The sequence below is a fragment of the Zonotrichia albicollis genome, chromosome 15 (genome assembly GCF_047830755.1).
Source record: "Zonotrichia albicollis isolate bZonAlb1 chromosome 15, bZonAlb1.hap1, whole genome shotgun sequence".
Taxonomy (NCBI): Eukaryota; Metazoa; Chordata; class Aves; order Passeriformes; family Passerellidae; genus Zonotrichia; species Zonotrichia albicollis.
The window spans coordinates 13,584,914-13,602,652 of record NC_133833.1 but is presented as its reverse complement, the minus strand read 5'-3'; the positions used below and the strand labels follow the sequence as shown (position 1 = coordinate 13,602,652).

At 40.1% G+C, this 17,739-nt stretch overlaps 1 protein-coding gene across 22 annotated transcripts in view; it reads right to left on the bottom strand.

Moving 5' to 3' along the window:
* TENM2 (teneurin transmembrane protein 2) overlaps nucleotides 1–17,739 on the bottom strand; it is a 1,510,370-nt gene that overhangs the window by 174,890 nt on the left and 1,317,741 nt on the right. For all 22 annotated transcript variants that reach the window (XM_074551980.1, XM_074551988.1, XM_074551987.1 and 19 more), the window contains one exon: nucleotides 1,430–1,664. In XM_074551980.1, coding sequence (XP_074408081.1) covers nucleotides 1,430–1,664 — 235 coding nt within the window. The remainder of the gene's footprint in view (nucleotides 1–1,429; nucleotides 1,665–17,739) is intronic.

Here is a 17,739-nt window from a genome sequence, read left to right as displayed (position 1 = left end):
AACTCCCCCAGATGTTGGGGTCTCCTTCCTTGGGGTGTGACCCAGCAGAGCCCCATGAAAGCCCTTGGGAGGCTGCAAACCAAACACAACATCCCAGAAGCTGTTGTGCAACCAAGCAGCCGAAACCCTGGCAGGAGCCAGTGCTCCCAGCAGCCCAGCTCCTCCACCTGCTCCTGTGTTTGCCACTCTCTGGGCAAGCAACACCACCCTGCTCTTCCAAGCACTTTATTCAGCACCACAATGGCTAATTTTAAATTCCGAGAGATCAGCTCTGCCAACTCTGCTATTTAAAGTGCAAGTTAAATATGTTTGACATTCCATACCCCAAATGACAACAAACCAGAATATTTAGACCAGCAGCATGTCAGGCATTTATTTATTTATTTCTCTGTCAGGCCTAAGTGCTGCACCTTTTCATTTATATGCTGCTGTTTGCCCCACAGGCATCAAGCTGTTAACATGTACAGAAGAGATTAAAATGAACTTGCATGCTGGATGAGGTATAAATTAAAATTATAGTACTGTCAGTCATGAATCTCGGATTGTTTCTCAAAGTCTCCCAAAATGCATAATGTCAAGTGAGCCTCTGTTTGTTGCTTCAGGAAATGCAAAATGTATAATTTTTCAGCAGCACAGCCAATATGAATTCTAAGTTGTCCCTGAGCCTGAGATATAAATATGCTGTATTAATAGCACGAATTGTGTATGCAAGGAAGGTCCAAGTCAATAAAAGGCTTTAAAATGGGATGTGAGCAGTGGTATTCACTGTGCACCTTCCAGTGCAAAGCAGATTGGGGCTGCTGGCTGTTCTAATGCCACTCACTCCCCATGCTGCATCAGAAAAACCACCCCTGACACAGAGGACACCAAAAACAACTCCCAGCAAACCAAGGGTGCTCTCTGTGTGCTTTGGAGGACCACCAGTGTCGTCTCCCAGGGTGTCCATGCCCACCACCTATTGTCAATGCATGGTGAGCCCTGTGGCAGGGAAGAATGATGCTCCATGGTGTCAGAAGGCTAATTTATTACTTTATTATACTATATTATATTAAAGAATACTATACTATACTAAAGAACACATAATACTATACTACCATACTATGCAGAATACTATACTACTATACTATACTAAAGAATACAGAAAAGATACTGAGGGCTAAAAAGATAATAATGAAAACTCGCGTCTTTCTAGAGTTCTGACACAGCTTGGCCCTGATTGGCCAATGAGTCAGAACAACTCACAGCAGAATCCAATGGAACAATCACCTGTGGGTAAACAATCCCCAAACACATTCCACATGAGCACAACACAGGAGAAGCAAATGAGCTAAGAATTGTTTTCCTTTTCTCGCTGCCTTTCAGCTTCCCAGGAGAAAAGCCCTGGGTGAAGGGACCACGTTCAGAGAAACTGTACGCCCCGAGCACCCACCTGGTCTCGAGGGGCACGTTGCTGTTGAGCACCCAGCTGTCCTGGAGCTGCACAGACTCGGGCGTGGTGGCCAGGTCGTTGGGCGCCGGCGCGGGCGCGTGGATCTGGTTGCGGCGGTTGGTGAGCGAGTTCCTGTTGAGGGAGTTGGCAGAGGAATGGTGATGGGACAGGGAATGGTTGTGAGGAGGAGGGAGAGGCGGCCTCAGCGTCGATTGGCTGTGATGGTTTGAAGGGCCTAAAACAGAAAAAGAGAAACAAATCACAAATGTGTGTGGTGGCACCGCTCTCCTCGGCATTTTCTAGGGGTCACTGCCTGGGAAAAGAGACTGGGCCTCTTGGACCTGTGGGCATCAAAGGGTGGGCAAATCAGAGCAGTGATTATTGGAGATCAGCAACACAAAACAGTGCTTCCAGCCTGCACAGCCGGCATGTTGACAAGGACTCTATTTAAATTTTAAAATACTTCTTCATGGATTCTCCCTGGAGAAAGAGTCCTCAGTGGAGCAGCCAGGACAGCAGCCTAGCTGGACCATTCCCTACATCTACCAGGAGGAAATTTACCCCCTCTGTTTCTATCAGGGACTTGGAGCAGATGAGCTTTAATGGATTAAAAATAGCCTTTGAGAATATGGTCTGTAGGCCCCTATAAAACTTAATCAGAGAAATCAATCTTCTTTCATTCACTGTATTTTACCAATCAGCTTCAAATGAACAGGATTTGTGCCAGCACAAGAAGATTAAACTCCAAATATGAAAGGAGAGCAGCAAGGCAGTGATGGTATCTTTCATGTTACTCCATGTGATCAGGATTTGGCCTGTATTTTTCTATTTAGTAATGCCACAAACACACAGCAAGATCTAGAAATTATGCAATTCTTTCAGACTCTTTCATTGAAAAATGACAGATGATATTTTTAGGGATAAAGAAGGATATAAACTTTTCTCATTCTTTGAATACTGATATGTTTGCATTGATAATGAAAAATATTTTTTTCTAATCATTAAGACAAATGTATTAAAATAACAGCACATGAAAAGAAAATCTGATAAGCAGGTGTCATTCTAACATTGTCACTTTTCTAAACATAAACGTAGACTGGTAAATAATTTCATGTGCAATTCCACACATGACAATAATTTATGTCTAATAAAAACAGCGAAACAGCAAAAAAGAATAAAGAAAACAAACACTATAATGAACTGTATGCTTTAGACATTGTATCAAGTTGTTTTCTAGTGAACATTAATCAGAAATACTAGAGAAATGATAATTCTAATGATGCGTGTTTGTTTTTAGAAACTGAAGCAAAGTACTTCATTGTACTTAATGAATCAAATAATAAAAAGAAAACATCACAAAACATCATTTGCAGCAAGACTGATCTTTGTCACATGAAACAAAGAAGTCTAGAAAAGCTGCTGAACTGAGTAATTACTGTAAGTTAATGAAGGCCAATATTTATTAAAAAAAACCCCAAAATAGACACAAAGTGACATCCAACCCCAAACCCCAGAGCAGCAGGAGGATGTTTCCCCAGCACGGAGCCCTGAGCTGCAGCAGCTCTTGGGGACATGGTTGGGGTGACCTGCCAGGGCTGGGCTAAGGGTCACACTCGAGGATCTCAGGAGGTTTTCCAGGCTGACCCAGGGTTGTACAGCAGCCCAGGGGCAGCTCTGTGCTGGCACTGCTCTGCCAGGGCAGGGAGAGGCAGGGAAAGAGCCTCTCCCAACAGCAGCAGGTTTGGAGAGGGGCTGCTCATGTGCAGCATTTCTGACAGAAGCACAGGCTGCTGAGGAACAGAGCCAGGTGTCCTGGGGCTTACACAAGGCAAGTATAACTTCTCCTCTGACAAGAAACTTTAAAAAATGAATTATAATAAATTCTGCATCCTCCCCATGTTGCCTTAAATCTACACAGCAGTTTCTTTATCTTTTTGGAATGTCTGTTGCCAGAACGTGGCGCCCTGTGGGAATGTCAGCTGCATGAAATACAAAGTCACCTTTTATGAACACATCCTAAATTTTAAGGCCATCATATGTGCAGCTCTCCTCACTCTCCTTGGCTATGTCTTATCTAAGCATAAAAGAGACTGTTTAGCCAATAAAGTTTGATGTTTAAAACCCCCATTTGGACCTCCAAGAACATCAAATCAGTAATCTGTACTAGGTCCTGTGCCATTCCACAACAGCATGCAGAGCAAGACACAGCAGGAAGAAAATGTGTTTGGACAATATCCACATGCACAGAAGCTTAAGTGGAATTACTCTCCTAGTCTGTGTTCTGACTTTAAACAAAGCATGCTTGGATTTCAATAAGTGAATATTTATGAGTGATAAAATACAAATATGTGCCCTTGTGTTAATAGTTACTTCAAAAGATTCATGTGCATCATGTTTTCTCAACTTACTTTAGATGCAGATTTTCCTTCTCAAGGATAAGTACAAAAAAGTCATTCCCACATAAACAAAACAGTTTTGCTCTGAGAGCCACAGTAGCACCAGTTAAATAAAGACTCAATCTTGTCACCACAATACCATGGAGGCTGCTCTTAAAAGAGAGCCAAGTGCACATCAATGAGAATGAACAGCATTTCTGTAAGACTAAAAAAGAGCTGAAATCAAATTACCACAGATTATTTAATCTGCCTCAAGATTCAGCTCCCACACAGTAAATGTAGGACACTTTGCAAAATGAGCTGTGCAGAGGTAACCAAACACACATTGCAGCTGCAAAAACTCTGAAATCTGCTGCAAGACAAATGTAGCATTTAATATAGAAAAATAAACAAATACTAACTAATATTAACATCATATAAATATTATATAGCTTCTATTAAAATGTATAAAAGCTTATATATATAAAAAGTACTAACTAGGGACATGCACACACTTGTGTATATATGAGAAAGATAAAAGCTTAATGTGCTGCTTCTTCATAAACCTGTTCAAATGAATCAAAAGCAGGAGACAACACTGTTCAACTTGCCAGGGATATAAAACTGGATTCACATCTGAACATCTGAGCACTTCTCTGAGAGCATCTTTGCCTAAATTAAAACTTCACCAGCAGTACCTGCAAATCTGCTGAGCTCTGAAGTCCAGAGGAGGAAATCACTTGTCCCATAATAAAGGATCCAAAGGGATTGGCCCCATGGATCCCATGGCATGACATGTTCTGGCCCCTGGAAATTGGCTTTGATTTGGAAGCTTAAACACAATGATTGTTTTGATGGAGTACATCTGTTTTTTACATCAGGAAATGGATTTTATTTCTGGTATAGCAGTAGCCAGTATTGGTCTGGGGCAATACTTGAGGAAATGATGCTTTTTCTCATTTATAAGCTGAATTAGTCATTTCACCAGGATACACTATACAAGCTCAAACATTTAGAATTTAAGGAAAAGTCTTTTAAAACCATAGAGAAAATCAAAGACCTGGAAATCTGAAATACTGGTACTCTCCACACTTAGGCTTTTAAATATTTTCAAATTTCTCATTTAAATTCACAAACAGACAACATATCTAATTCCAATCAATTTTAGTACACATTGATTGGGCTGAGCATTTCCAAAAAATCACGGCCTGGTGTCCACATAATCAACATGTCATTCTTCAAGAGATCTTACTGCAGTCAAGGATATCAGCAACACTTGTTTCAAATTAGAAGGTGAGTGAGGGTAAATTGTGTTGTAATTAAGTAATCTGAGAATACAAAGTCTGATCTGGGTAGCTTTGAAGCAATCATAAGCTACCCAATTAACTTAGTAGGGTTTAATCAGAACAAAAATACTAAAATCAAATCAAACAAATAAAATTTGCTCAGTTCATTCTTTAATCTGGTGAAACATTTAACAGCAGTGCTTTTGTGGCACAGCCTGGCAGCCCCAGGGGTCACAGAGAGTCCCTGGATGTCCCAAAGTTACAGGTACATCAGTTATGGCTGAAAGCTCCTGAGCACACACTCCCAAACATCACAATCCAAACGCTGACTAAAATACAAAAGAAAATTTAGATCTGCTTTAACATGATCAAATAGCTTTTCATAGCTCTTCCCAGGCTTTGGTACACTCAACTCATGCACTAAATCCAAGCAACAAAATGATCTGAGGAGAACAAGTTGATTCCCACCTCACAAATGAAATACAAAGCAGGAAAGGCAGCATCCTTAATCTCAGCAAAGCAATTGCTTCCCTGCATCCCAGTTCTTTGTCAATACTACCTCAAAAAGTAACGGAGATTGTATCTTGGTTGTGCCGAATTATCCTCTGTGACATTATTAAATGCTAAAGAGCCATTACACCTCCTCATCCTTCCTTTTCACAAAAGAACTAAAAGGAAAATACCAAACATGTATTATTTTTCTGAAATGAACAATGACACAGCTATTTCCTTATGCTTTAAACAATGCAAATACTGGAAAAAAAACCAAAACAAAACAAAACAAAAAAAAAAACACCCCAGAACTCTAGCTGATGAATTGAAAGAAAATCATTAAAAAGCCCACAGACAACCCTTGTCAGGCAGCATTAGAAACTTTGTCTGCAGCACTGCTGGCTCTTTATTCAAATCCCGCTGCCGCTCTGTTTTCCCAAGGAAACCACATCATCCCACCACAGAGAGTAAGGGCTGTTTCACAAACCACAGGGCCCAGCCAAATCCATCTCCCAAGGCAGCTCCCCTCGCTGTGAGTCAGGGAGAGCAGGAGCGTGGCAGTGCCACAGGAGCTGCTGTGCCCAGCCCCATCCTCGGGGACACTGGCAGGGTGGCACCAGGGCTCCTGCCCAGCATCACAGGCTGGGCTTTGTGCTCTCTCTGCTCCAGTTCTCCTGTTTGTTTGCTTCCATCTCTGCATTGTTTTGTGCTAGGCCATAGCTAAATGGCAGCTCAATGTTTTGAAAATGTTTTCAACACATGCTGTACAGAAGAAAGTTATCTCACTCCTAACCATGGATACCATTACCTCTCTCTCTTGTTCTTTGAAACCCGAGACATTTGCCAGGTGTCCCTTCTTTTGTCTGCCTGGTTTTTTTTACACTCTTTGAGGCAAGAATAGGTTGAATGACTGGCTGTCATCCCAGACTGTACATTTCAAACTGAAAATTCAGTAAATGTGTGATATGAAACAGTAAGTCACTTATCAGTGTCTGCCAGTGCATTGCAGCCATGGCCCCAGCACAATATCACAGTACAAAATTAAATGTTGCTCTGACAAAAAAAAAAATAAACAAAAACAAACACAAAAACCCCAAACTAACCAAAAAAAAGCCCAAACAAAGTAAAAACACCCCAGTGCTTGCCCACAATATCCAGTGCACAGTCACACAAGCAAAAGCAAAACTGGACCCTTCAGCAGGAGTCAAACCTAAGGGATTACAGTCCCACAACCACCTCTCTCAAGTGAGGGTCACCTGCAAAAAGGTCCAAACTCACTGCTCTACAGAACAGTATTCCGTGAGACACCATGTACTAATTATATTTGTTGAAATAATCACTTAAATGTTCATTATCACACTGCCTGAGGTGCATGGGCTGCATGAAATAATGTCTGGTCAGTGGCAATTCACTTCAATAATAAGGTTTATGCAGACTCAATGTCCTGTGGTACTTTACATATGTATATGTGTGTATGTTATACATATATGAAAGGTAGGCACACTATTTCAAATTTTGAAAGAGAAGTTGAAGTTTTCTTCTTTCTAACTGAAAAAGAATCATCCCTCATCTTTTTCAATCTATCTTTTAATTTAGTTTCCAAATACTGATATAAATATGAAACATATTTCAGAGAGTTTAAGGATGTATTTATCTTCAGCTCAGGTACATGAGCACTATTCACACTATTGTTTGAAGAAGGCACTGATGTAAGAAGAACTAAAAAGAAAAGCAGGCAGTTCTATTTCCAAGCAATGAAGCTCATTATTACTGTCATCATTACTATGGAACATTTTAGTGCAGAAAGGTAAATGTTGTTCTCTAGGCTTGGCTCTGCAGAATGGGAAAGAGCTGGGCCCTATCTAAAGACTCAGAAAAATTCTTGCCTGAACTCAAACAATTTGAAGCACTGGGAATCACACCAAAGTGAAAATGAAGACACAGATTTTGCTGAACAACAGACAGAAATTTCTGAACAGAAATATTCAGGCCAGCAGTGGAACCTGGTAACATTTTCTTGATAGAATTATGGCCTGAAAGCTGCTGCTTCTCTGACTGGCCTATGGGGGACCCCAAAAATTGTCATGGCGACATAAGAATGACTGTACCATAATTTCCAATTCATTGTGAGTCCTGGTCTGGTGCAATAGAAAGTCATCCCTGAAGCTGTTACAGCAGCACTGAGGATCTTGCATCACCCACTGAGCTGGAACTCTTTTGTTTTCCAAGGGGCAAAAGAAATGCCAGCCACAGGTGGTTTAATGCAATGCACGACCTTGATTATTTCAGAAGTGTCACAGAAGGTATTACACAGCGTCCAAAACACTCTTTTTTTGTTAAACCAAATCTCCTAAAAAATTTACACCAGAAAGAGTCTCTCAAAATAAATTTCTCAAGTAATTATGTCAGAAAGAAGATCTACTAGGAAACAGCTTTTTAATAAATCAGCTTCTAGGTGCTGCAGCTCTTTGAGAGAAGGAATGGTCTATCAGCAGAGTAATGATTTGGAATCTTTCTGCTGTTTGAAGGATCTGTAAGGTCAAGTTGCACCACTGAGAAGTTTGGCAGCTGAACTACGACTGAAACGAAATATATTGAACCAGGCTTTCAGCATCACGTAATTCCTCTGTTTCTGAGGCAGTATTATCTCTTCCCAGCAGCACTAAATTTTTCAACTTCTGAATTTTTTTTCCTTATTCCATCTTATACAACTGCCTTAGGACAATTCACCATAATGCACACTGCACACCAATCTAGATTTTTTTTTTCAGTTCAACAGCAGGATAAACAAAAATATAATATTTTTGTTGTCTAAAAGGATAAAACCCCAAAAAGTTCTATCTTGCAACAATGCTCTTCAATGGGTTTTCAGGGTTTAACCATTTTTCCCAAAAATACTTAGAAATATAACCCCTTTGGCCCTCAAAAAGCATGAAAATAATAATTAAAAACAGTTTTACTTTTAGGGCTGAACCAACTGATAATCAACTGATGGAAATAAACACTGATATATAAGCATCATTAACATGAAGGCTCACTGACATATACCAGCAAATAGAGGGTTCCTGGAGGAGCTACCTGGGAGAATTCAATTTCATAGCTCCTGGGAAGCCAGTTATTTACTACCTGGACCATCTGTTTCTCTACATGTACAACAGGTAAAAATAATTTGTGTGGAATATATGGAAAAAGGAAGAGGAAAAAAACGCATAATTCTAGAGTAAAGAAAAGCAAATATAATGCAATGTACATGTTGCCCTGGATCAGGCTTTTCAATGGGTTATTTCTCTTTTTAAAAGCAGGCAAGATACAAGGAAGTACAAGACAGAAACAAGGATTTGTCTGCCTCCAGGGTACTGCAAGCTGCAATACTACATGACTGGCATTTCTTTCACAGGCAGTGAGATTTCATTTGAATTCTTTATTGGTTGTTATTGGACTAAAGAAGGAAAGTCACAAACCGTTCAGATAAGAAGTCGTGTTTAAGTTTCCTGACTTTCCAAGGCATCAGAGATGTTATCTTCAGCTACAACAAGATTCTGTTACTCAGGTGAAACCATGGTTTAATGAATAAAATACAAAAAAGTGTTTCATTGTAAAGTAAATTAATTGTAATTAATTTGTAATTAATGGTGAAGTGCTGTATGAAAGGCCTCACACAATTTATCACTCAGACGAGGCATCCATGGTAGCCAGCAATTCTCTCAGGAGCACTGCAGCAAATACTTCCCTAACACTGCATTTACCATGGAAAAATCTCCTGCAAACTAGAAATTCACTCTGCAGCACAGCAGAAACAGCCCACTGAAAACTTGTCTAGGTAGAAAAATCAAATGTTGTCTTCTCTAAATAGCATTATTAACATCTTGCAGAGACTCAATCCTTACCAAGACATTGAACCTCCTTGCAATTCTCTATTAAGGGAGCTTGAAGAGACTCTCAGAACAGGGCTATTGTGGTACTCACATACTCTTGGAACAGAGGGACACATAATTCTCTCTCCCAGGATTTTTCCTGGGGAAGGCAGTGAGAAAGCTCAGAGAGAGAAAACAACACTTATCTCTACTTGCTGCTCCTGTTTGGCACATGTGGAATGTGTTATGGAGATTGTTTAATGAAGAGTGATTTGTTAATTAGACACTAGTGATGGTTGTTTGGACTGACTGACCAATTAGGTCAAAGATGTGTTGTGACTGCCTGGTAAGGGGTCACAGGTTTTTCTCTAATACTTTAATAGTATAGTTTAGTACTAGTATGTAATTGAACTTAATGTAATATAGTAGAGTTATAGTATAGTGTATATATATTAATAATAATATATTAATAGTAATATTAATAAAGCAACTGTTCAGCCTGCTGAATCATGGAGTCAGAGCACATTATTCCCTGGCTGGAAGCTATCCCGCATTGATAGGTTATGGATCTTTTCCGTTTTTAAAAAAAAATAAATAAGGCACATCTAATTGCTTAAAAATAGTGAAACAGGAAACACCATCACTTCCCATCACTTCTCATTTCCTGGGGCTGTGCTGCTGCTGCTCCCCAGCCTGTGTCCCACAGCAGAATGCAGTGCAGTGTGCTCTGGGCTGCCACTCCAGATCTGCCCTGCTCTCTCCCCTCTCCAGCATGGGAAGGCAATCCAATTCCCAGCCTAGAGAGGCTGTGTAATCATCCTGGCAGGTACCAACCACTGGAGTGCTCCCACATGACCAGAACAAACAGGAGGCAGGGAACTGAAATGCCTTTCAGCACTGCTGCTTGTTCCCAGTGTGGAGGGGAGAGGGAGCAGCACAGCCCTGCCCATCACTGCACTGAGCACATCTCTGACAGCACAACCTCACCCCAGCTCCACAGCCCTGGCTCACCTCAAGGCCATGGCTTTATTTTTCTGAGCACAGCAATACAAAGTAAAAGCCACAAAAATATGGTATTAATTGAGAAAGGAGGAGACAGATTCCACTTCCTACTTAAGGTGTAAAAAGCAGCTATCAAAATTGCATTTTATACTGTTTCTTCCTTCAGAATGTCTGAGGCTGCCACAGAACTGAGTGGTGTTTAACACTGTGAAAAGAAAGTGAAAAAACCACTCACTCTAGCACAGCAGAAAGGAAAGAGCCCACAAGTGACATACACCTCTCAAGTGCCATGCTGTATTGATAATCATGACAGTGACAACTAAAGAAGAATTTATAAAATGGGAAAAGAGGATGACCACAATATTTTATCCAACTAAAGACATGGGAGACTAGAGAGTTATTAAAAATCAAGATGTCAATTTGGGTAAAACCTCTGTGACTCTGCAAAAATTGCTAGCAGCTTTTTCTAATGGTGTGAAGTAAACAAAAGCTCTGCTTTACCCTAAGTGTGGATTGCAGGAATTCCTTGGACAGAAAAGGTTCAGGGCAGGTAAAGCCATAATATGATAGATGAATTTCAGCAAACCCACAGACCAAGGAAGAAAAGCTTTTGACACTGAAGTTGGCTTTTGAAATCAAGGCAGAGGAGGAAAGATGAGCATTCTGCAGCTACTCAGACAATTTGACTTCTTTGAGATAGGGGGCAAGGAAAGAGTCAGAAGAAGAGAGGGGACAAAGACACAAAACAAAGGTGTCCAAAGAGCTTTTACAGAAGCTTCTCCCACAGAGAAATGATGCTTTTGACAATTTTGGGTGATACATGTAAAGCCACAGGCAGATCAGCAAGGAGCTATCAGCAGATGAGAGCAGAAGCTTATTGACACCCTAGTCAGCACACAGTCTTCCTAGTTCTAAATTAATATGCAAGAAAACGCTGTGTTAAATCTTCCATAGAGACACACTTAGTACATCAAGACTTTTCTTCACAGACCTTCTATGAACCACAATGTCAGAGGAACATTTAGGAACAGATGTGTTGTCAAGCTTAAGATATTCCAAAGCAGAGAGGACTTCTTTTCCCCTAAACATGTGTAGTGTTGATAGTGAAAGCTGTTTTTATTATATTTTTACAAGTAAATTACAGATATCTATGGTTTTAGGTAGTAGGATACTTACTCGGTGTCCATACTGATCATGGAATGAATGAAAATAAAATTACTTAAAAAAATAAATGTATCTGAATAAATTATTGCTGTTGGGTAGCTGTGACTCCACACCAACAAAAGTTACCTGACAAATTTTAAAATAATATTTTAAGATATCCATTCATTTTTAGTAATTTGTTTTCGTCTGTTATGTGTGAAAGATTTTAATTCACACTCATTTATCAACTCAGACAATTTCACTAATGGAGGAACTCATTTCAATAAAAAACTGCACTTCCAGAAGGTTATCAGAATATGGCTACATGCACATGGATCAGGAAAAAGTATCACTTTTTAACATAATTCTATAAAAATAGGGTTTTCTTATACAGTTCTAAAAAAATATGATGCCCATATAGAAAAGATTTCATTTCAAATGAAAGAAATATTCAGAAACATGGGAGGGAAGAGGAGACATTAAACTGGGCAGTTCAACATGGTAGAGAAAGGGACCTTACACCAAACCATGTTGTACTGTGGCAATGTTGACTGTGGAACTTTTATCCCTCAAAAGTGATTGCAGTCAACAGCACACACATGGAAATGATCAATACCAACAACAGAATGTAACAACAGTGATAACACCTCGTGTTCTCTACAGGATCTGCTGCGTGTTCTTTTCATGTGCTTCACAAACAAACCCAGTAAGGAAAGGATGTTATCAGAATTTTACTGAAACAGAGAGCAGAGAAGTCACAGGGAATTGTGTGGCCAAACCCTGGTCCACCAGTTTCACCCAGATCTTCTTCCAACAGGCCTTCAACATCTGACATGTTTCTCCAGTCACAACAAACTAAAACACGTGAAAATTAATTCCAGTGGGTGCTAACAGAAAGTGTCCCACCTTTAACTATTGTTTCAAACAGGTTTGGTTTGGGTGTTTGTTTTTTCTTTTTTAAAGCAGAATATTTCAATTACACCTCTCAGTAAGCAGAAACAGATGAGGAAACTTCTCCACTGGATGGAGATCTAGAAATGCAGTATTCTGCCAGACCTCTTACACCTGTTAAAAAAGAGGAACAAAAATCCCCTAACCAACATCCCACAGTTGATCAGAGATTTTTCCATTTGATACATAACACAAGTCCCACCCATGGGGCAGGTTTAGAGTTTCAAGCTAATGTCAAGTTAGCTTGAAATGAGTATATTTTAAGAGAGATACAAGAGTAAAAACTACTCTCTACAGGGCATGCAAGCCAGTCATCCTTAAAGCTTGAAGACTGATCTATGCAGATTTTCTGCATCATAAAATAGTCTGGAATAAACCCCAAACTGCACATCAGTGTAGGATGCTCATAGACATCTTGATCTGGTTTCACTATTTCAATTTAGCTGCATATTGTTCGATACTGCTCAGGGAAATATGACAAGCTGTGCCACGACTGGAAGGGAAGAGAACCAACTCTGTTGCTGTACATTATATTTTTATTAACTGAGACTCTAAATTTATGAAATACTGAAGAGAAATTATTAAATTATTCATCAGTGATAAGACAATTAAGAAGCAAACTAAGGAGCAAGTGGAAGCTCGGTCCTGAGGGAGAACAGCTGATCTTCTCATTAAAAGTATGTTTTGGCAGCAAAATACCCTCTGAACAGAGGGAACCTGCTGCTAAAGCAGCCTCTGAGTCAAATTTAGGAGCAAGTGACAAAGACAGGCTGATGTGAAGAGCAAGGTGGAGCACTCTGGGTATCAGCATGGGGCTGGTGCCAGCCACACTCCCCCTGCTCCTGGCACAGGGCTGAGGTGACTTCATTGTGCTTTGGAGCCACCACATGACATGGAAGCTGCCTCAGCCATTTGTGCTCATGCTCCAGACTACAAGGAAATTAACTTAAAACTCAAGGAAAGTTGTTCTTTGTACCAAATGAGCCAGCAGCTGAGCACAGAGCCCAGTGGAGAGGATGGTGTTGGGGTCACGGAGTCACCCTGTGCTCCTGCCTCACATCCCCTGCTCATCCAACAGCAAAGCTGCAGAGCCCAAAGGGGCACTGGGTCAGCACATCCTGGGGGTTCCCCAGCAGGGCAGGAACGTGCAGGATGTGCTGAACATGAGCAATGTCCATCTGCACAGTGGGCAACAACCCCCAGGGCAGGAAGGGAAATTTCACCTCTGAGCTGTGCTAAAAAAGGAACTGCATCTTGTTGGAGACACACAAAGGCTTTCAGAGGTGGAGAGAAGAAAAGGGAATGAGAAAAAGAAGACACAGCACTTTGGTGCAATGTTTTTTATGAAGTTGAAGCACCATATGCAAAGGAACAACAGGCTGGAGCAGGGCCAGAGCTCTAAGGGGGTCTGAAAACTCTTCATGAAATACCATTACTCCTTTCCTTCTCACCCGTCTACTACTCATACCTGTTACTTCTAGGATTGTGGGGTTTTTTAAGGTTGTGGTTTTGCCCCATACTTTTCTTTTGTGGTTTTTTAATTCTTTCCCTGTCCTGCCATCAATAGTTCAGATTTGCCCCTTGGCTCCTCACTTCTTACAATCCATCCTCCAAGACCATCTCCCTTAAACACTCAAACAAAAACACAGATAAACCAGCTCTCACCCACAGAAACACAAAGGACCTCTTATGATTCCATTGCTGAAATACACAGTGATCTGTGTTTTTTAAAGATAGTATCCTTAAAATATCTCCACAGCCAAAAAAACCCCCAAACATTTCTGTAGCATCTGCTGAAATATGAAATCCCCACTCACTAGCACGTCTTGTTCTTGAAGTTTGAGGAATTTTTTCAATTATAGACCATCAAGGTCTATAATTTTTTTTTGTAACATAGAAACACAAATCAGATGCTCCATCTTAATTTTGGACACACTTCCTAGTTAGATAAAAAATTGGTAATTTTAATCCCTAATGCCATTCTCTTTCCTGTATTTCCCCATGTCTGTGAAGTATCTTTACAGCTGAAAGCAGAAAGACACAACAGGTTGATTCCTAATCAAATAATTCTGCTTAAAATTGTTGCTTCCATTCTTGCAAAGATTCAAACATCTTGCAAAACTGGCAGGAATTCTGACATCCCTGCACAACACCAAATTACTCTCAGCCTGCTTCAAAACCTGATTGATCACATAAAAGATAACAATTCCCACTCCAATCTTTCTGTACCTATTTGTTCACTTAGGTTAGCTGGCAAAATAAGCATGTTAGCCTTTTCTCTGCTCCAGATATGTCATAGCAAAGTGGGTTTTGCATAAAGAGAAATGGCATGCTACTATCTTTGTAACATTTTTAGAGCCTTGGTTATAAATACTTCAGATGATGCTCAGACAGAAACTCAAGTGATGCACATTTCAGCTCTTCACATGAACAACAGGGAGAGTTACAGCTTCAGTTTGATTTGGACCTACACTAATTTATCCCAGGTGATCAACAAAAAGGAGAGCATGGCTAAAATAGAATTTCTGAAGTGATGGGATTTATATATATCACATGAAAATGTGTTTGGTACACAGAGGTATCTGGACATACAGCTACACACAGGACAACACTGATGTACAAGAAGAGGAACAAATGATGAGCAGGTGAAGCAAAAACCCTGCCTGGGGCTCTTGGTGGGGCCAGACTGGGCTGTTGGGGCAGGCAGAGCCCTCTCAGCCCAGAGCCAGCACAGGGAGGGAAGAGGAATTGGCAGGAATGTGGCTGGGGAGAGGAGAGGGGTGTACAGGATCCACCGGCTGCACCTTCCTCAGCTGAGAGGGAGCTACAAAGGGACACAACCACAAGGGCAGACCAGGAGAGGTGCAAAAGAAGGAAATAAAATGGTGCAGAGTTCCAAGACAGTTGCATTTTTCTTTAGGCAAGATTTAGAGTTAAAAAAAAAAAAAAAAGAAAAAAGAGAGGGAAACAACCAGGAGAGCAGTGAAGGACAGGACAAGGGAAGTGCATGGGCAGAAGGAATGCAGAATTGAGCAGGGTGAGCTCTGCTCCCCACTTTGGGCACACCTAGATGACACAGAGCCAGCTCAGACATTGTAAACATATCTATATCTGTAATTAATTACTTACAGATACAAATCCATCCCTTTTTGGTTAGTGCTAGATGTGAGCAGTTTGTGTTACACAAACCTTCCCCTCAGCCCAGCTCCCATCCTGTTTCCTATTTCAGAGACATGACTGCAAGCTCCTAAGACAGATCCTTCTCAAACCCCAATACTGTTTCAGGGGGTTTAGAAAATAGGGAGTCCACAGCTATGCACCTGTAAAAGATACTTGCATGGAGACATCCTTATTCTTTCACCACTACAGCTTCTGCAAAAGTAAATTCTATTTCTTTCTCAAGAAGGAACAGTTTTTGCAAACAATGTTTCTGTTAAGGAAAAGAAAAACCCCAAACCCATGATCTTAAGGCATGTTAAAGAAATTATTTAAATTCTGCTATTTAACATGTTCTGTTTGGAGGCCCAGCCTCACTCAAAGGAGAAAAGACTAATAAAGGAACCCCTTGAACCCCAAACACTTCAAGATACCATTTTTTGAGTCAATCCTACTCAAAGCAACCAATGACAGGATAAAATGAATATTTCTATGTGCTATTCTATACTTGTGAAAACCCAGACTTATTTCCTAAGCTAACAAACTGAGACATCTCTTTTTTTATGCATTAACAATTAATATGGATTCTGCTTATAGACATCTGTAATGCTTTGGGCTGTATTTATGGTGTGATAATTGTCATTTTGAGACATGGAGCACCAAGATGATAGAAAGACATAGCTGAACTGTTCACTATCTAAGGGACAACACTGCTATCGTGTTCAAAACACTGCCCCAAGCAATGAAAAGTTTCATAAATCTTTTTTTTTCCTACCGCTGTTGTCAGCTTCTATTTTTGCCCGTGGCTGAATGTGATTATAATCTGTTTCCAGTGTACAAGAAAACAAAGTGATCTAGAATATAATGAGTGGGGAACATTTTGGAGCCCTCCTGAGCTGCAGGATATTTCCAGCTGCTAGCAGAGCTGATAACAGACTTAATAGAGCTAATGATTTCTAATACCACTAACACAAGGCTATTTTCACAGTGGGTAAATAATGACTCTTGTTTTGGAAATAGTTAAGGAGTCATGTAGATGTTTGATAAGTACATGATACAGTATAAATGCAGCAATATTTGGGTAATTAATGGTGGATTACACCATAGCTAGAAGATAATATACTTCTGTGTTTCCTTCTAAGAACTTAAAAGTTTATAACCCTGTTAAGACCAGCATGACAGCAAGGAGATTTCACTGTAAACAATTAAAAGTAATGTTTTAATCTAAGTGTAAAAAAGCATCCATTTATTTCAGCGCACTGCATCTTTGTTTTTATGTTGGTAATTAATATTACAAAACTTCACTAGAAGTAAAATAAAAACTAATTGGATAGTAAAATAAATTTTCTTGAGAACTGAATGCAAAAACTGCATCAATGGGGCAAACTATGAATAGCACATATGCCTTCAGTGTTCTGCTTGCTCATGGCTGCATGTTTCTGATGAGGATTAACAATATTTTCTTGGCTCCCTCCTTTCTCAGTGTGCAATCTGTGTTCCCCATTCAAGGGCCTGTGCTCTCATGAAAGAGAATTCCACTCTGTAGGCTGCAAAACTCCTTGCAGGTTTTTTTGTATGTCATTATACAGAAAAGATTCCCTATGGTAAAAATGCATTTCTTCTTCTTTCTTGTCTCTAGAAATTACCTTTCTATAGAGGCTGCACATATGGAACTCCTATTTTTCCTTTAAGACATCTGAACATTATTTCACATTAAGTTCATTGCAGCTGTAAAGAGTGGTTGGGATCTCTCTCCTGCAGCACTCAGGGCTTCATGCCCCTGCAGTTTTGCTTCTTTTTCAGCTGTATCCAATCCCAAACAGGATTCCCTGGATGGGACTGTGTTTTCACATGTCCATCTGTCACCCAAAATGGGTGGTGTCAATCAAGCTGATAACAATTCAAACTTCTTTGTGAGAACAAAGAAATAATGATAACTCTGATGAAGGCAAAACTTTAAGATTTAAATAAAATAATTCAAGCTGAGCAGAGCTTTTCAAGTCAAAATAAAAGAAATAAAAGGACTTAGGATGTGAACAGAGTGTAAGAAA